Raw genomic sequence first — 20,047 nt, 5'->3', positions numbered from 1 at the left:
CACCTTCCCTCCCAGTTAGACATCACCCCCTCCTGCAGCCAGACTCCCAGCCAGATCCCCACTGCACCTCCCATCCTCATCCCCTCCTATACCCCCATCACTATGCTGATCTCTGGCATCCTCCACCTGTACACTGAACCCATTTTGCAGAAAAAAACGCTTTTGCACAAGAACCCTTATTCCTCAAAAAATGAGGCTTACAGGGTTCTTGCGCAAAAGGGTTTTTTTTCCACAAAATGGCCCCATGTACACAGAGGATTTTTTGATCCAAACCCCTCCCACAAAAATGATTGGAACTGAATATGCAAATGAGTGTGACATATGCTAATGAGTGCTCCGTTTGCATTTCCTCTTCTGCAAGAGGGAAGCAGTATGGATGTAGCCTTGGATAGTCACTGTGTATCTGGAATTTTGCAGGCCTCATGCTGTTGGACAGGGCGGCTCTTAGACAGCACGTGGGCATGAAGAAACAGGACAAGGCTGAATTTCAGGTTATTGACTCGGACACCATTGCAGCAAAGGCCTCTGCACTCCAGGCTGGTGAATGGCTGCAGACCAGTTTCCTGTGCGGGTTGGTTGACGTGAAGGGCTCTGCTGAGTATCTGAGGGACACCAGGCGATCCCGGCGTCAGGCCCGAGTCACTCTCCAGTACAAAATGACAACAAGGTCTGAGCAGCTGACGATGAGCCATGTAGGGCAGCAGGCCCCTTATCCTGCTGTGATGGACCAAGGCAAAGCAACCCACGTGGTCACGGCTGTGCTGTACGGGGCTCAGGCTTTCTTCGTGTTCGATCGGGAAGCTTCTTCATCTGACAGTGTGGAGGAGATACAGGGACAGATGAAAGTTTTGATAGAAAAAATCCCCAAGATTTCAAAAGAAGACGGAGAACCCAAAATGGACACTAAGAAAATAGAAAATGCTGAAAAAATCACTTGCACGTTCTACGGTGACTTTGGGCTTGAGAACAAGCCGGCTACTTATCAAGAAGCCATAAACGTTTGTTCCGCCCTCCCTAAAGTGATGGGAGATGATGGAGAGAAGGCCATTCCGGTGACAGTCTGGCTGTACCCGCTGGTCAGGCAAGATTCCAGCTGCCCTCAGCTGATACGGGAGATCAGTGTAGGGCTGATTTCCAATGTCCAAGCTGCCCTGGAGCACCTCACAGAACTAGACATGCGCTGCAATGACATGGCAATGGACAAACCAGCCACAATGTTCCCAGAACTCCAGAGGAAAGTCCAGCGGTTCCAAGCTCTGTGTCATCGGTACAGACAGACGGTCCAGCAGCAGCTGGCAGAAACCATACCCTCTGTCCGCGGCGGGGGAGCAGAGGAAGGGGCCCTGTTGGACGTGCTAAGCAGCAAAGAGCGATCCCCGTTCAGTGCTCAGCGACTCAGTGAACATCTAGATAAAAATATGCAGGAGATGAAGTTAGTGGAATCGTACCTCACTCTTCTAAGTGGCGTGGATGTTGTCTCCTCCACCACTGAGCTCCAGCAGCTACTGTTGAACCCTTCGCATAAGTATGTCGTCTCCTTTACATTTACTTCCTTACACGAGGAGGAGCCATATTTATCGGCTTTAAAGGCCTGGCTGCAGATCCCACATGCAGAGAAAAACCATGATCCAGCATCATCCAGTTCTGCATGTGAAACCCCCAAATCCAGTCACTGGTTCGAGGACAAAGAGGGTCACCGAAGAGCACGGGAGTCTGTAAATTTCTTCTCGGATTTTGCCCGTGTGAATGAATCTAATGGGAAGACCCGGTTCATTGTAGCCTCTGTTCCAGACAAGGCCAATCCAGGCGCTTCCATTTACCTGTATGGGGATGGAGAGCTGGTCAGCACCGACTTCCAGCCTCCATCAAAGCCTCTTCCTCTTTCATGTGATGAAGTCCGACATGACCGTGTGCAGCTCACGCTGAAACCGGCAGCCTATGGCAGGGCTGAGATATGTGGCTACCGGGTAGGGTACAAACTTGTCGGGCAGGAGAACTGGGTGGCTGTGAATGTCAGTAACACACAAGAGACACTCACAGTCACAGGGCTCCGTCCAAGTACCCAGTACCAGTTCCGATACGCGGCCGTGAGCAAACCAGGGCTCAGCGAGAGCAGCGACGGGAGCGACACCGTGAAGATGCTTCCGACCAGCCCCCCTGGGAAACCTGTAGCAGCGACTGTACAATTATCAGCCATCACCCTGACCTGGGAGAGTCCACGTGTCATTGGAGATGGAGTCAGTATAAGCGAGTACAAGGTGCAATACAGAGAGGAGGCTGGAGTAGCCAAATTGCTGGAGCGAAGAACGGGAAAGAGAATCGAGTCCTGCACCATTGATGGACTGAGGCCTGGGACCCCCTACAGATTCCAGGTGTCGGCCGTGTGTGCGGACGGGGCTGGGAGTGACCCGAGTGAGGAGAGCTGGATCTCAACAGTAAGGAAAGGTAAATATTGATATAATCCTGCATGTTCTTCCTTCCCGTACAGCCCGCTAGTGCCTGGAGCTACTCCATCAGGTAAGAGATTCCTAACCAAGGGAATGAATCTAAATCATCTGGGTGTCTGATGCAGGTTCAGCTTCCATACAGATAATGAATAAAATTACATAGAAATCCTGGCTTCCAGGCAAACACCCAAGCTGGTTCCTGTGCATGGACTGGGTGGCTTAGGTGACCAGTGCTCCAGGCCCAGGTCCAAGAGAGGATCACCATAAGAGACCATATTGAGCCAGCTAACAAAGCATCCTTGTCTTCCATCTGGCCAGTTCCAGGTGCCTAAAAGGGAACAATCAGATCTGGGAATCGCAGAGTGATCCATCCCAGTGTTTGCCCTCAGCTTCTGGCTGAGAGGTTAGGGACACACAGAACTTGGGGTTTCCTTCCTGCTCATCTTGGCTAAAAGCCATTCATGGATCTGTCCTCTGCAAACTTCTCTAATTGTTTCTGGCCTTCACACTATTCCCTGGCAACAGGTTCCGTGGGCTGACTGGGCTGTGTGAAGAAGTATTTCCCCTTTTCTTTTAACCCTGTTACATATTAATTTCACTTGGTGATCTCTTGTCCTAGTGCTATGTAAAGAAATAAACAACATTTCTTCACTCACCTTTTCCTTTAGCATTTCCTCCCTTAGTCGTCTCTTCTCCAAACTGACCAGTCCAAGTCTCTTTAATCTCTCCTGATATGGAAACTGTTCCATCCCCTAATCATTTTTTGTTGCCCTTTCCTGTACCATTTCCAAATCTAACAATATTCAATCTGACTCAGTGTCACAGCCTCCACTTAGCTACAAGAGGGATTCAGAGGTTAGACATATAGAGAGATGGTTCTCCAGAAACAGAATTTTTCCCCCTTTCACGCTTACTTAGATTGCCTCAACTGGTCAAAGTAACCTGTGGTGCAGATTTCTATTGGGTCTTGTTGCCCACAGATGATTATGTTTGGCCAAATATTAAATTAACTGTAGAATTATAATGAGAAAAGCCAAAAAGGAATTTGAAGAGCAGCTAGCCAAAAACTCAAAAAGTAATAGCAAAATGTTTTTAAGTAAATGAGAAGCAGGAAGCTGCTAAACACCAGTGGGACCCTTGGACGATGGGGATGCTAAAGGAGCACTCAAAGACGATAAAGTCATAGCGGAGAAGCTAAATGAATTCTTTGCTTCAGTCTTTATGACTGAGGATATTGGGGAGATTCCCAAACCTGAGCCATTCTCTTTAGGTGACAAATCTGAGGAATTGTCCCAGGTTGAGGTGTCATTAGAGGAGGTTTTAGAACAAATCGATAAACTTAACAGTAACAAGTCACCGAGACCAGATGGCTTTCACCCGAGAGAACATAAGAACAGACATACTGGGTCAGACCAAAGGTCCATCTAGCCCAGTATCCTGTCTGCCGACAGTGGCCAATATCAGATGCCCCAGAGGGAGGGATCACAACAGATAATCCTCACATGACCCCTCCCCTGTCACTCATTTCCAGAGAAACAGAGACTAGCGACACCATTCCTACCCACCCTGGCAAATAGCCATTGATGGACCCAACCTCCATGAATCTATCTAGGTCTTTTTTTAACCCTGGTAACGTCCTGGCCTTCACCACATCCTCTGGCAAGGAGTTCCAGGAGTTGACTGTGCACTGAGTGAACAAAAACGTCCTTTTGTGTGTTTTAAACCTGCTACCTATTAATTTCCTTGGGTGACTCCTAGTTCCTATATTGGGGGAACAAGTAAATAACTTTTCCTTATTCACTTTCTCCACACCACTCATGATTTTATAGACCTCTATCATATCTCCCCTTAGTCTCCTCTTTTCTAAGCTGAAAAGTCCTAGTATTATTAACCTCTCCTTCCATGGCAGCCATTCCAGACGAGTTCTCAATCCATGAAAGTTCCTTCCCTGTTCTCCCATGATAACGTACTTCACATAAGAGCCTTTGGTGAGGGACCTTGTCAAAGGCTTTCTGGAAATCGCAGTACACTGTATCCACTGGATCCCCTTGTCCACATGTTTGTTGCCCTCTGGTAATGGATAGGAGGAGTGCTGATCAGCACCCAGTAACTAAGGCTTTAAACTCAGGTAGCTAGCAAGGGTGTTGGCCAGGGGGCCAGAAGAATCACCAGTGCTCCAGTTTCCAGAGCCCTGCTGCACCTCAGAACCCCTCCCAGTGCCACCCCCAATTCTTCACACAAGGCATAGTCAACCTGTGGAACTCCTTGCCAGAAGATTTCGTGAAGACTAGGACTTTAACAAAATTCCAAAAGAACTAAATAAATTCATGGAAGTTAGGTCCATCAATGGCCAGGATGGGTAGGAATGGGGTCCTTAGACCAGGGGTGAGCAATAATTTTGGCCAGAGGCCCAGTTCAAAAATTGTTGAAGTAGCCCAAGGATTGGTCTGGGGTGGGGGAACCTCTTTACCCTCCCATTCCCATTAAGCACCCATGCCCTGGAAGAGGCTCGGCATGCTCTACTACCCCCAGGCCAGCCTTCGCCTGCCCTGCCAGGAGCACTTGGCACTTTGAAGTGCCACGGGCTCCTTGGAGGACCAGGGCAGGGGGAAGAAGCTTCACGTAGCTCCCCCTCCCCATGGCCCTGATTGACAGGGGGCGGGGCAGTGCTCTACCCCACTTGCGAGTAGCGTGCGGTGCTTCAAAGCGCCATGTGTTCCTGGTAGGGTGGGAGGAGGCTTCCCTTATTGGCCTGGGGGCAGGGGAGCAGCAGGGCGTCCGTGGGCCGGATCCCCTGCAGAGGCCGTTTTACCCACCGCTGCCCTGGCCTCTGTTTCCCTGGAGGTGGGTGACGGGAGGGTCACGTGACAATTCCCAGTTCTGTTCCCTCCCTCTGGGGCACCGGGCACTGGCCGCTGTGGGCAGACAGGACACTGGGCCGGATGGGCCGTTGGTCTGACCCAGCCTGGCCGCTCTTACGCTCTGATGTGCAGACGTCAGCAGAGCATTGTCTGTAGCCTTTGCTGAGGCAGGAGCCGTGGGAGCTGCTGTGGTTTCATTGGCAGGTGGGTTCATTTCTCAGGTTGTGAGCAGAGGCTGCTGCGGTTTCCTGAATGTCAGAGCGAGGCCCAGAGGGGGCTGAGGGCTCCCGTCGACACACGCAATTCCATGTACTCCTATGTCCGTGTTCTACTCAGTTTTTCACACTGAAATATTTCCGCCCGTGTCTGATCCAGAAGGCGACTGAAGAAGAAAGGCAAAGAAAAGGACATTTCCCCTGGGCTGCCCCTGTTCCCGGAGGAACTCTCAGTCCATGCATGTCTGTATCGGAACTGAGAGTCTCGCTGGCACTGGGGATTGATCCTGGCTCCGGAAAGCTCGCCCCTTTCAAAGGGGGCCCAGGACCCAATGGTGCCTGCTCCCTGGGTCGGTCTCTGCTCAGGAGCCAGGGCAGATGCAGCCGCTTCAGAAACAAGAGACGGAGCCACTCGGGAGCCTGGCTGGGTCCGTGGGATTCTTGCTCGGATGGGTGGAAAGATTCCATCCAAGCTGTTGGAAATTAAACAAAACCTTTCCCCTCTCCGCCCCCCCCCCCCTCACCCCCGCGACTGGGTCCAGGCAGTTACTGCTTCCTAGAGCAGCCTCCACCACAGGCCGAGGGGACCCGGGAAGGGAGTTTCTGTGACATCACAAAGGGCCGTTTCCTCCTCCCTCCAGGCCAGTGGTGCTCAGTGGCCGTTCCTCTCCCTGACAGACCCAGCCCCACCTGGCAGCTCCACCCAGCACCTGTCGTCCAGGGCAGCTTCCCTGGGCTGCTCAGGTGGTCTCTGTCCCTGCCTGCTGCCCCCCTGGTGAATGGCCACGGTGGCTGGAGGCCTCATTTCCCGGGTGTAAGTGCCCACTGGCTGATGCTGGGCAGGCTCCATATGCAGGGAGGAGCCGAGGGGGGGCCGTGCCCACTGCCGGCCGAGGGCTCCTCCTCAGGATTGCATTGCTCCTGTGCAGCTGTGCAGCACGGTGACCCAGGGCAGGGACACGTAGCGGGAATCCCGGTTTTCTTCTCCTGCTGCTCCGGCTTCCCTCTTCGTCCCCTCACCTGTCTGGCGGCCTTTTGTGCCAGGCCTGTTTCCATGTCCTGTGGTTCCTTCTTCCCCATCTTTGCCTCCCTCCTACTCCCTTTGCCTCCTTCCTTCCCCCTTAGCCTCCTTCCCTCCCCCTTAGCCTCCTTCCCTCCCCCTTAGCCTCCTTCCTTCCCCCTTTGCCTCCTTCCCTCCCCCTTAGCCTCCTTCCTTCCCCCTTAGCCTCCTTCCCTCCCCCTTAGCCTCCTTCCTTCCCCCTTTGCCTCCTTCCCTCCCCCTTAGCCTCCTTCCTTCCCCCTTAGCCTCCTTCCCTCCCCCTTAGCCTCCTTCCTTCCCCCTTTGCCTCCTTCCCTCCCCCTTAGCCTCCTTCCTTCCCCCTTTGCCTCCTTCCTTCTCCCTCTGCCTTGTAACTCAAACAGTAAATCTGAGGGGCTGTTAGTGGAGGTGCCGAGCACCCAGGTCTCCAGCGGAAGCCATTGGGAGCTGGGTGGGCTCCACTTCTCAGGACGTCAGGTCCAAATGAAACTCCTCGGGCACCTTCTGCCAAACAGGGACCCATTCTCTAGCCTGCCCCTGGCTCTGGCTGCTGCTCCGCCTGGCTGGGCCGGCTCCTGGTGACTGCTGCTCCTCTGCGTGTGGTACAGGCTGGGCAGGGAGCCAATGAGACTCGGTGGCAGCCCCACCCCATGGAGAGTGAGTCCAAACAGAGGCGCAGGAGGCAGATCAGCAGCCCTCCCAGACACACCTGAGCCCTGCACTGGCCCCTGCAGCCCGACCCTGCTGTGGGCTTAGAGCTCCTCATCTGAACAGAGGCCCCCAAAGGTGACAGGCTGCCAGTGCGACCCTCTCACTGCTGCTCCGCTCAAAGTGCAACATCTTTAGGGATGTCAGATAATGTTCAGTTTAGCAATCGAGTAGCCACAAAAAATGTATCAGTTACACAGTCAATAAGGGCATGTCTACACTACAGCACTAATTCGAATTAACTAAACTGGAATTATTAATTCGAACTAAACTAATTCGAACTAGCGCATCTAGAGCTAAAAACTAGTTTGAATTAGCATTTTGCTAATTTGAACTAGCATGTCCACATTGAGTGGACCCTTAACCGAGGTTAAGGATGGCCGGAAGCAGTGCCGGCAGGGCATCAGGCTAGGACTTAGAGCGTGGAACTGCTGTCTCAGGCTAGCCGAGGGCTGTGCTTAAAGGGACCCAACCTCACCCCGGACAGACAGTTCTCAGGGTTCCCCGCTTGCTTGTGTAACTTGATGAGGGACAGCAAAGCAGTCCTGTCTTGGAGTGCCCTGAGTGCCCCCACTCGGCACATCACAGCACTCGGCCATCAGCCCGGATGCACTTGCCACAGGCTGCCATCTGGGGGGAATCAATCGGGTGGGCTGTCAGGATCCAGGAGGCCCTGCAGGAGAGCTTCTATGTCGAGGAGCCCGCAGAGCCACCCCAGTCCTCCCCATCGGGGGCTCGTGCCCCATTCCTCCCTCACCTCACTCCGCTTACCCCTCCTTAGCCCCCCTTCCTGATGTAAAAAATAAAGGACACGTGTGTTCAAAAATAGAAACTCTCTTTATTTAACAAAACTGGGAGGGGGAGGAGAGATTAACCTCTGGGGAGACTGGGAAAAGGAGGTGGGAGAGGGGAAGAGAGAAGGTGGAAGAGGTTGGGGGGAAACCTGGGAGGAGGAAGCTGGAAGGGGGAAGCCAGAGGAAGAAGGAGGAGGGGAAATATAAAACTATGGTACGCCATATCTTCAGTACTGTGTACAGATGTGATCTCCTCACCTAAAAAAAGATGTTTTAGCCTTGGAAAGGGCTCAGAAAACGGCAACTACATAGAATCATAGAATCATAGAATCATAGGACTGGAAGGGACCTCAAGAGGTCATCGAGTCCAGCCCCCCGCCCTCAAGGCAGGACCAAGCTCCGTCTACACCATCCCTGACAGATGTCTAGCTAACCTGTTCTTAAATATCTCCAGAGAGGGAGATTCCACCACCTCCCTTGGCAATTTATTCCAATATTTGACCATCCTGACAGGAAATTTTTCCTAATGTCAAATCTAAACCTCCCCTGCTGCACTTTAAGCCCATTACTCCTTGTCCTGTCCTCAGAAACCAAGAGGAACAAATTTTCTCCTTCCTCCTTGTGACACCCTTTTAGATATTTGAAAACCGCTATCATGTCCCCCCTCAATCTTCTTTTTTCCAAACTAAACAAGCCCAGTTCATGAAGCCTGGCTTCATAGGTCATGTTCTCTAGACCTTTAATCATTCTTGTTGCTCTTCTCTGTACCCTTTCCAATTTCTCCACATCTTTCTTGAAATGTGGCGCCCAGAACTGGACACAGTACTCCAGCTGAGGCCTAACTAGTGCAGAGTAGAGCGGCAGAATGACTTCACGAGTTTTGCTTACAACACACCTGTTGATACAACCTAGAATCAATGATTAATAGTTTGGAACAGGTACCATATGAAGAAATGCTAAAGAGACTGGGACTTTTCAGTTTAGAAAAGAGGGGACTGAGGAGGGATATGATAGAGATCTATAAAATCATGAGTGGTGTAGAGAAGGTGCATAAAGAAAAGTTCTTCATTAGTTCCCATAATAGAAGGACTAGAGGACACCAAATGTAATGAATGGGTAGCAGGCTTCAAACTAATAACAGAAAGTTCTTCTTCACAAAGCAAATAGTCAACCTGTGGAACTCCTTGCCACAGGAGGCCGTGAAGGCTAGAACTAGAACAGAGTTTAAAGAGAAGTTAGATAAAGTCATGGAGGTTGGGCCCATAGAGTGCTATTAGCCATGGGGTAGGAACGGTGTCCCTGGCCTCTGTTTGTTGAAGGCTGGAGAAGGATGGCACGAGACAAATGGCTTGGTCATTGTCTTCGGTCCATGCCCTCTGGGGTACCTGGTGTTGGCCGCTGTTGGCAAATAGGCTACTGGGCTAGATGGACCTTTGGTCTGACCCAGTACGGCCGTTCTTATGTTCTTATGTTCTAAGCTCAGGGCTCAGGGTCGGGGGTCTCACTGGACCAACTTGATTTTCATGCAAACCTGCTCCTGGGTTTGCATGTGGCCTTTGGTGGCCAGGCTGGCAGCTATCCTGCCCCAGATGGCCACTTTTCTGTGCCTAGTGCAGAGGTCATGGATGTTGGAGGCCTCCCCCTTAACTCTGGATGAGGTCCACGATCTCCGCACTAGACCAGGTGGGCGCCCGCCTCTTGCGGCCTTGGGCAGGCTCCTGGGAGCCACCAGCCAGGTCCCAGGAAGAGGCAGTGAGTGGCTGGTTCATGCCGTGCCAGGAGCAGGGTCTGCTGGCTGGGTGCTGGCAGGCTTGCACTTGGCACAGGCACCGTAGCCAGCCTGTGCCCCTTTAAGGGCTCTGGGGCCGGGAGGGGGGCAGACGAGTTTCCCTGGTTGTGCCCAGAGTGGCCACCAGGGCAAGCTGGGGAGGGCTAGTCTCCAACTAGTTCAAATTAAGTGTCTACACAGCCCTTAATTCGAACTAGGCGTTAGTCCTCATAGAATGAGGTTTACCTAGTTTGAATTAAGCGCTCCGCTAGTTCAAATTAAGTTTGAACTGGCCATTTGCCTGTGTAGCGCCTATCAAAGTTAATTCGAACTAACCGCTGTTAGTTTGAATTAACTTTGTAGTGTAGACGTACCCTAAAATAATCCCTGGTGGTTGGGCCAGCAGCCAGTGTCCTCTAGCCTCACGCCCGGGGAGGCCCCTGTCACTCTGTGCTGCTGCCTTTCTATCAGAAGCAGCAGTGTGGGGTGGCAGATTGGGCCAGACCATGAGGGAAGCCAGTTTAAAAACCAGCTCCCCACGCAGACCAGCTGCCTGTCGCCCCAGGCTGCTGCCTCTGATACAGAAGCAGCAGAGCAGGGTGGCAACAGCCCCTGTATAGATGGACCAAGCTCCCCACTGACAGAGGCTGCTCCAGCATCCCAGGGAGCAGCCTCTGTTCACAGTGAGCCCAGAGGCAGCATGGGGAGGCATGTAGTCTTTTGGATTAACCAATACATCTATGCTTCTCAGTTAATTGTTTGACTGACTGCACACTCACATTCCTAGTTTCCATGCCAGTTAACTCCGGCCTTACAATGGTTAGAATTACAGAAGGGAAACCCCTAGACTCACAATCTGTGACTGTGTTACCTTTCCAACGACATTGTCAAACTTTCTTCCTCCAGGCCCTAGAGCTGCCGGCCATTCCACTGAGGAACCTGAGCTACGGATTGTTCTTGTTGGCAAAACTGGAGCTGGGAAAAGTGCAACAGGAAACAGCATCCTCGGGGAGACAGTGTTTGAGTCTAGAGTCTCAGCACAATCGGTGACAAAGACATGTATCAAGAAGACAAGGGACAGGAATGGCAGGGACATTGCCGTCATTGATACTCCTGGTCTGTTTGACACAAAAGTTCCTTTAAAGGAAACGGTGCAAGAACTGGGGCATTGTTTTTTACTCGCTGCCCCAGGCCCCCATGCTATTGTCCTGGTGATGCAGCTGGGTCGTTTCACTGAAGAAGAGAAAAAAACAGCTGAACGAATACAAGACATTTTTGGGGACAAAGCTGTGCAGTACATGGTCTTCTTGTTCACCAAAAAAGAGGACTTATGGGGTATCGATTTACATGATTATATGCAACAGTACAATGACAAAGATCTTCAGAAGCTGCTGAAAAGGTGCGAGTATCGCTGCTGCGCTTTCAACAATCGAGCGACAGGCCAGGAGCAGGAAGCCCAGGTGTCAGAGCTGATTGAAATGATCGATAAGATGGTGCAGCAGAATGGAGGCTCCTATTATACTAAATCCAAGTGAGAATATGCACAGATGAAGCTTCAAGAAAAAAAATCAAGCTGCTCAGAGAACTCTGTGAGAAAGGGATGAGGAAAAAACAGAGAAATAAAATCTCTTCATGAGGAGGAATGTAAAAAACTAGAGGCGGAATTAAAGAAAGGAGGGCCGCGTGATGAAATCACTTTGAAAGAGAAGAAGGAGGCCCTGCAACAAAAACTGGACAAAGATTTAGAGGAAATAAACAACCACTACCAGGAACAGTTATGTGAACTCAGGGGCTACGTCTACACTGGCACCTTTTTCCGGAAATACTTAAAATGGAACAGTTTTCCGTTATAAGTATTTCCGGAAAAAGAGCGTCTACATTGGCAGGATGCTTTTCCGGAAAGGCCCTTTTTCCTGAAAAGTGTACGTGGCCAATGTAGACGCGCTTTTCCAGAAAAAAGCCCCAATTGTCATTTTGCGATTGGGGCTTTTTTGCGGAAAAGACTACTGGGCTGTCTACACTGGCCCTTTTCCGGAATACTTTTCCGGAAAAAGGACTTTTGCCCAAGCGGGAGCAGCATAGTTTTCCCGGAAAAGCATCTGATTTCTTATAGTAGATCGTCAGTGCTTTTCCGGAAATTCAAGGGGCCAGTGTAGACAGCTCGCAGCTTATTCCAGAAAAGTGGCTGCTTTTCCGGAATAAGTGGCCCAGTGTAGACACAGCCAGAGAAAGGGCTGAAGAGGATGTTACTATAATAGACCCTGGTTTCAAATTTGTTACAAATATTCTTTCATTTTTCAAAAGGTGATTTGAATAATGATTCCTTATTATACTTTCTCCTCCTCTTGCCACTTTCCCACTTCTTCAATAGTCAGGAATGGTGTTTCAGTGCTTTGTCTCACCCTAACCTCCTAATTTTTTCTGCATTGGAATTTACATTTCTACCAGCTTCTTAGTTAGCCTTGAACTTGCACACCCTATGATATGAAAGCAGGAGGAAAACAAGCTCTTAGCATTTGTTCTTTATTAATACTGCATGTTGGTTCCATTAAAGATTCTACTGCTATTAGCTCTCTTCTAGAGTAAGAATTAGAATAAGCTTGGATTGATGTATTATTGGAACCAATATTATTGTCAATATGCTGGTAAAAGTAGAACCTGTTTCTGTTCAGGAATCATGTACAGAAATCAGACTCTCTTCATAAAAATAACTATTCCTGTGTATTTACGGATCAGTTTGGATGAACAGGTCTCTGCTCATTGGCTGTTTGCGGGCAGTTCATTCTGACTAGTCAGTATTCACTATGTGTAACTTGTCACTGGCCACTTGTGTTAAAACAAGTTTTTGTGTTAAAACAAGTGTTTTACCACAAAAAGTCACGGAGCGTCCACCCTGCAAGCGTATTCTTTCGACAGTAAATTGAAAGAACAGAGGGGTTTGTCTGTAATTGGTATTCCTCATTCTATGAGGAAGAAGCCTTTTCGTGAAAGAGCGCTTGTACAAAAAGCCGGGTGTAGAAAGTCAGGAGAAATGGCCTCCAGGAAAAAGCACAGGTGCTCTGGTGGACACTCCGTTAAACTCATCACTACTCTAGAATTCCTGCCTCCTGGCCTCTCCTAAAGCTGCAGGCCCCCGGACAAGCCTCATGGCAGGAAGCTGGACAAAAAGCAGCACCTCCCTGTGCAGCTCACCCTGCCACTGACCTGTTGATCCATGGCATAGTCACAAGCTCCCTGAGACTCCTCTGGCCTGCACAAAGAGCAGACCCAGGGGTCCCAGGACCCACCCGGGGGGAGCAAGAGGCAGACACCCTCCTGGTCAGGCCCAGAGATAGAGTCCCTCCGGAGCTGTGGGGCTAGGAGGAGACTTTGCAGGATCCCCAGACCAGGCAGCAGAATGCCATCTCTTATGGCTGGATGGCTCAGTCCTTGGCAGAGTGCGGACACCCACACTGGACCTTGGAACAGCTCTGGAGTAAGGTCAAAGAACTCCACCAGGGATATGCCCACGCCACCAAGCATTCAGGGGCAGGACCCCAGACCTGCCCCTACCACCGGGAGCTGCATGCCATCCTGGGGAGTGGGGAAATGCCCTCCACGTACACCTTCATGGACTCTGGGCTGCCAAACCCCATCATCGCCCAGCTGGGGGAGGAGCAGGAGTGGGAGGGCCAGGCAGCCGCGGAGTGAGAGAGGGGCACTGTGATGGACCAGGCCAGGTCTGGGCACCACTGAGGGAATCCGCTCAGGGCGAATTGCTCAAACTCGGCTCCTTACAGCCCCGGACTGGAGACCTTCCCAAATAAGCCACAAACCAGTCACACCGAGCGCTCCAGCTGCCAGCCTGGCCAGCCAGAAGCCTCACGAACAAAACCCCTCTGACACCCCAGCTCTTCCTTTGCCCCAATCAGCCCTGGGCCTAACACAGGTGAGGGGTTATAGAACCCAACCTCACCTACCCCGAATTGGTTCTTCCGGTCCCAAGAAACCAGCCACAGGACCCGATCGATTTACACTCTGGATCTTACCCACAAGACCACACTGAGCCAATCCTTTAGAATCTAAAATCTAAAGCTACGTCTAGACTGGCATGATTTTCCGGAAATGCTTTTAATGGAAAAGTTTTCCGTTAAAAGCATTTTCGGAACAGAGCGTCTAGATTGGCAAGGACGCTTTTCCGCAAAAGCACTTTTTGCGGAAAAGCGTCCGTGCCAATCTAGACGCGCTTTTCCTCAAAAAAGCCCCGATCGCCGTTTTCGCCATTGGGGCTTTTTTGCAGAAAACAAATCTGAGCTGCCTACCCTGGCCCTTTTGCGCAAAAGGACTTTTGCCTGAACGGGAGCAGCATAATATTTCCACAAGAACACTGACAATCTTACATGAAATCGTCAGTGCTTTTGCGGAAATTCAAGCGGCCAGTGTAGACAGCTGGCAAGTTTTTCCGGAAAAGAGGCTGATTTTCCAGAAAAACTGGCCAGTCTAGACACAGCCTAAAGGTTTACTAAGGCTGTGTCTAGACTGCAGGGTTTTTTTCGAAAAAAGTAGCCTTTTTTCAAAAAAACTTTACCTGCATCTAATCGAAATTAAATCGAAAGAACGTGGTTTTTCTTTTGACGGTGGTACTCCTCATTTTATGAGGAAGAACGCCTTTTTTCTAAAGTGCTCTTTCGAAAAAAGGCATTCTTGAATGCAAACAGGGCTTTTTCAAAAGAGAGCATCCAGACTGCCTGGGTGCTCTCTTCCAAAAAAGCAGCTCACTTTTTCGAAAGAAGAGGTTGCAGTCTAGATGCTCTTTTTTGAAAGAAGCTTTTTCGAAAGTATCTTTCGAAAAAGCCTCTTTCGAAAGAGGCTTGCAGTCTAGACGTAGCCCAAAAGAAAGAAAAGCAGAAGGCTGTGTCTACACTGCACCCCTTTTCCGGAAAAGGGGAATATCCCCCGTGGCAATTGCATTTACATGGCTGTCGCTTTTTTCCGGCTCAGGGTTTTTGCCGGAGAAAAGCGCCAGTCTAGACGCGATTTTCCGGAGAATAAGTCCTTTTCCGGAGGAGCCCTTATTCCTACTTTCAACCTCGCTGCTTCCCCTCGCCACTTGGAATTACTATTTTAAACCAAGCCTCTGCTCTCCTTCCTCCTCTCCCACCCCACAGGGCTTTCAACACCAAGAAACATGGCACAGTAGCTGGCAGACCCCACATTGCAGCCATGACAGCCCGGGAGGTGGGGGGAGGGGCATTTCTCTGGTTTAGAGCAGTTTAGATCATTTGGCAAACTGGCACAAGCAAACAATATGGCTGCGTCTATACTGGCAAGTTTTTCTGCAAAAGCAGCCGCTTTTCTGGAAAAACTTGCCAACTGTCTACACTGGCTGCTTGAATTTGCGCAAGAACACTGATGATCTGATGTAAGATTGTCAGCGATCTTGCGCAAATGCTGCTCCCATTCGGGAAAAAGCCCTCTTGTGCAAATATATTTGCGCAAGAGGACCAGTGTAGACAGCACAGTACTGTTTTGCGCAAAAAAGCCCCGATGGAGAAAATGGCGCTTGGGGCTTTCTTGCGCAAAACCGCGTCTAGATTGGCACGGACGCTTTTCCGCAAAAAGTGCTTTTGCGCAAAAGCATCCGTGCCAATCTAGACGCTCTGTTCCGCAAATGCTTTTAATGGAAAATCATGCCAGTCTAGACGTAGCCTATATGTTTTAATATGTCTATATATTGGAAGCAAGAACACGGGACACACTTATAGGGTGGGAACCTCCACCCTGCGATGCTGGGACTCTGGACTAGATTTTTCAGTGTGGTGAGTAAGCAACTGAACTTGAGCTCCCAGTGTGTGGCCAAAGAGGCCGAAAGGGTAACCACCATCCTGGGCTGTATCAACAGGGGAATCTCAAGTAGGAAAGGAAACGTTATTTTTGCTCTCTCTCTCTAGCACTCATGAAACGATCGTATCTAGTTCCGATGCCCTCCATAATAGAAAGATGTTATTAAATTAGTGAAGGTTCAAAGAAGAGCCACGAGAAGTATTAAAAGGTTGGAAATCGTGGCTAAAGTGTCAGATTCAAGACTATTTAGAGAGACAAAGTGAGCGAGGCAATATCATTCAGTGGACCAACTTCTTTTAGTGGATGTCATGGCTCCTTCCCCACTCTGGCACGATGAATGCAGAAGTGGGGGCCAGCAAGTACCCTAAAACCTTATCCACCTTATCTCTTTGTATAAAACTTCCCCCCAAAATTTTAAAACTCTAGATTTGGGGAATAAAACTTCTGCTGCCACCACTGAAGTATTGATGTAAAAAATCAGGGGAGAGATTACTTGGGAAATCTCAGCCCTAAAGTACAAAGCCAGGACACAACCATTAATCAATGCCAGGTTAATAAAAAGAGAAGAGAAAACTTTTATTATCACTGTAGGGAATAATTTCTGGACACACTGGGTGCAGGTGAAAACAAGCAGAGGATTTATTGGTTCACACAACTGGTGGAGTACCCATCGGGGGTTAGCCTGGTGAGCACTAACTTAACCAAAACATACATTAGATTATATAGGTAGCAGATGGACGGAGGAAAAGTGATTTGATAGGACTGCAGCGGAAGTGAGATATGCACATAACCCAATGGTCTATGACAGTTACACAGTATCTCCGCCCATTGCCAATTAAACATGTTATCACTAATACAGGTAGTTATTCCTAACAAGCTAAATAAGTCAACATAAACAAAGGCATGTTGATGGTCATTTTGTCGGCCGGAAATATAATGCGTCTCCTGTGGGGGTGGTATTGCCTTGGCGCGATCTTTGGGATCCAAGCTTATTTTCTAGGAACAAAGACAATGAAAAACAATCCTGCACGGTTGTTTGGTTGTTTGGTACCGGCCTTATCAAAGTGAGGCCCTTTTGGAACGTGGTTGCTAGGGGAACCAGGGTCACAGTAATTGCTGTACTGTATGTTTCTCAGGGCTGGCTTAATACTTTCAGATTTGAGTTTGTCAGTTCTCAGCAAGATACGATGGACTGCCTCAATTTACCCTACAATCACCACAATATTCCTGTTGCAAGCATAATGACTAGATGGAAAATTAACCAATAATATACTCATGGGCTGTGTCTAGACTGCATCCCTTTTCCATAAAAGGGATGCAAATTAGACACATCGCAATTGCAAATGAAGCGGGGATTTAAATATCCCCCGTGGCATTTGCATGAACATGGCTGCCGCTTTTTTCCGGCTTGGAGCTTTGCCAGAGAAAAGCGCCAGTCTAGACGGGATCTTTCGGAAAATAAAGCCTTTTCTGGAAGATCCCTTATTCCTGATTTTAAGAGGAATAAAGGATCTTCTGGAAAAGGGTTTATTTTCCGAAAGATCCCATCTAGACTGGCGCTTTTCTCTGGCAAAGCCCCGAGCTGGAAAAAAGCGGCAGCCATGTTCATGCAAATGCCACGGGGGATATTTAAATCCCCCACGGATTTGCAATTCTGAAGTGTCTCATTGGCATCCCTTTTCCGGAAAAGGGTGCCAATGTAGACACAGCCCATAAGTGTACTCTCTTTGAAGTCCAGATCTCTTGAACAATCCAGGCAGGTGCTCTTCTGCATCCCCGGGGAACTGGAGCCTGGGGGAGCAGAAGTGCTTGCAGTCGTCAGGATGTCTGAAGGAAGTCTGGAACTCATGACCTCATTTGCCACAATGTGTTGCTCTCTGGCAATGCTGGCCACCTGCAAAAGCCATTTTACTGTGGTGGGGGGAGAGTGGGCATTGAGCTCAGCAGGAGAAAAATTGTGGCAGATGTTGTGGCTGAGCCTCAGTCAGGGGGAGGGGCTACCAGAGCTATATAAGCCGGTGACTCAGCTACCAGGGAGTTTGCAAACAGGAACAGCTAACAGGAGAGTTTGGAGAGGGAGTTTAGAGGGCATTAGTGACTTCTCACCTTCTTTAAACATAACTATTATAATCGATATTCTAGACATTTAATAAGAAGCCCAGTTTATACTTAAACTTATTCATAAGAAAATTGGAGACAGAAGCCCAGCAGCAGACTGGGGGCTATCCTGTTTATTGCGTCGAGTGTAACATGTATGATTACCTGCCCTGTGGGCGGGTGGCATATGTGTGCACTCATTGCAAGGAGCTCCTGACCCTCAGAGACCGAGTTCGGGCTTTGGAGGCCAGGGTGGCTGAACTGGAGGAGCTAAGGGAGGTAGAGAGCTATGTTGATGAGACTTTCCGGGACACTGTAGTACTGTCCCACCTCCAGTCTGAGAGCCCCAGTGTTTTTAAGGAGGATGAAAGTCTCGAGGGAACAGAGCATTCAATGGGAGCAGAGGGAAACCATCCCGTAGTTGGGACCCTCCTCCCAGAGGATGTTGCGGTCTCCTCTCACACTGAGGATACCTCTGAGGGGGAGGGAATGCCAGTTAGGAAGAGGCAGGTGTTAGTAGTGGGTGATTCGATCATTAGAAACATAGGGTATGTCTACACTACCCCGCTAGTTCGAACTAGGAGGGTAATGTATGCATACCGCACTTGCTAATGAAGCCCGGGATTTGAATTTCCCGGGCTTCATTAGCATAAGCGGGGAGCCGCCATTTTTAAATCCCCGCTGCTTCGAACCCCGTGCAGCGCGGCTACACGGGGCTCGAACTAGGTAGTTCGGAATAGGCACCCTAGTCCGAACTACCTAGTTCGAGCCCCGTGTAGCCGCGCTGCACGGGGTTCGAAGCAGCGGGGATTTAAAAATGGCGGCTCCCCGCTTATGCTAATGAAGCCCGGGAAATTCAAATCCCGGGCTTCATTAGCAAGTGTGGTATGCATACATTACCCTCCTAGTTCGAACTAGGAGGGTAGTGTAGACATACCCATAGATAGCTGGGTTTGTGATGACTGGGAGAACCGTATGGTCACTTGCCTGCCTGGTGCGAAGGTTGCGGATCTCTCAAGGCATCTAGATAGACTTATGTGTAGTGCTGGGGAGGAGCTGGTGGTCGTGGTACATGTAGGTACCAATGACGTAGGGAAGGGTAGGAGAGATGTCCTGGAGGCCAAATTTAGGTTGCTAGGAAAGAGACTGAAATCCAGGACCTCTATGGTGGCATTCTCAGAAATGCTTCCAGTTCCATGCACAGGGCCAGGTAGGCAGGCAGAGCTTCAGAGTCTCAATGCATGGATGAGACAATGGTGTAGGGAAGAGGGGTTTGGATTTATTAGGAACTGGGGACATTTTTGGGAGAGGGGGAGCCTATACAGGAAAGATGGGCTCCACCTAAACCAGGGTGGAACCAGACTGCTAGCACTAAAAAATAAAAAGGCCATAGAGCAGTTTTTAAACTAAAAGATGGGGGAAAGCCGATTGGTGCGGAGATGCACGTAAATTGGAGGGAGACTTCTCTTAGAGGAGAATCCATTGATAGAGATTATCTAAGCTGTAGTCGGAAAGAGAGGAGGGGAGAGGGCAAACCATGGGCCAGAGCAGACAAACAACCGCATACAAAGGAATCCAATGTATCAGGGAAGGGCAGACAAACAAGCAGTGGCAAATTTTTAAAGTGCTTCTACACAAATGCTAGGAGTCTGACTAATAAGATGGGTGAACTAGAGTACCTCGTATTAAAGGAGGAGATTGACATAATAGGCATCACTGAAACCTGGTGGAATGAGGAAAATCTGTGGGACACAATCATACCGGGATATAAAATATATCAAAAGGATAGAGCAGGCCGGCTGGGTGGCGGAGTGGCACTGTATGTGAAAGATAATGTAGAATCAAATGAAATAAAAATATTAAGTGAATCAACATGTTCAATAGAATCACTATGGATAGAAATTCCATGCTCCAATAATAAGAAATTAGCAGTAGGGATATATTACCGACCACCTGACCAGGACAGCGATACTGACATTGAAATGCTGAGGGAGATTAGAGAGGCTACCAAAATAAAAAACTCTATAATAATGGGGGATTTTAATTCCCCCCATATTGACTGGATATATGTCACCTCAGGAAGAGAAGTGGAGATAAAATTTCTCAATGGCTTCAATGACTGCTTCTTGGAGCAGCTGGTGCAGGAACCCACAAGGGGAGAGGCAATTCTCGATTTAGTCCTGAGTGGAGTGCAGGATCAGGTCCAGGATATAACCGTTACAGGACCGCTTGGGAATAGTGACCATAATATAATAACATTCAACATTCCTGTGGTGGGAAGAACACCTCAGCAGT

The 20,047-nt window shown here is 49.5% G+C and overlaps 1 protein-coding gene across 1 annotated transcript in view; it reads left to right on the top strand.

Moving 5' to 3' along the window:
* LOC142825166 (uncharacterized) overlaps positions 1-12,637 on the top strand; it is a 43,426-nt gene extending 30,789 nt beyond the window's left edge. The window contains exons 5-7 of the mRNA XM_089775944.1: positions 418-2,445; positions 10,739-11,623; positions 12,061-12,637. Coding sequence (XP_089632070.1) covers positions 418-2,445; positions 10,739-11,367 — 2,657 coding nt within the window. The 3' untranslated portion in view covers positions 11,368-11,623; positions 12,061-12,637. The remainder of the gene's footprint in view (positions 1-417; positions 2,446-10,738; positions 11,624-12,060) is intronic.
* The last annotated feature ends 7,410 nt before the right edge of the window (positions 12,638-20,047 follow it).

The sequence above is a fragment of the Pelodiscus sinensis genome, chromosome 2 (genome assembly GCF_052426305.1).
Source record: "Pelodiscus sinensis isolate ZL-2025 chromosome 2, ASM5242630v1, whole genome shotgun sequence".
Taxonomy (NCBI): domain Eukaryota; kingdom Metazoa; phylum Chordata; order Testudines; family Trionychidae; genus Pelodiscus; species Pelodiscus sinensis.
The sequence above is the reverse complement of the archived record's forward strand: the minus strand, read 5'-3'. Positions and strand labels throughout refer to the sequence as shown.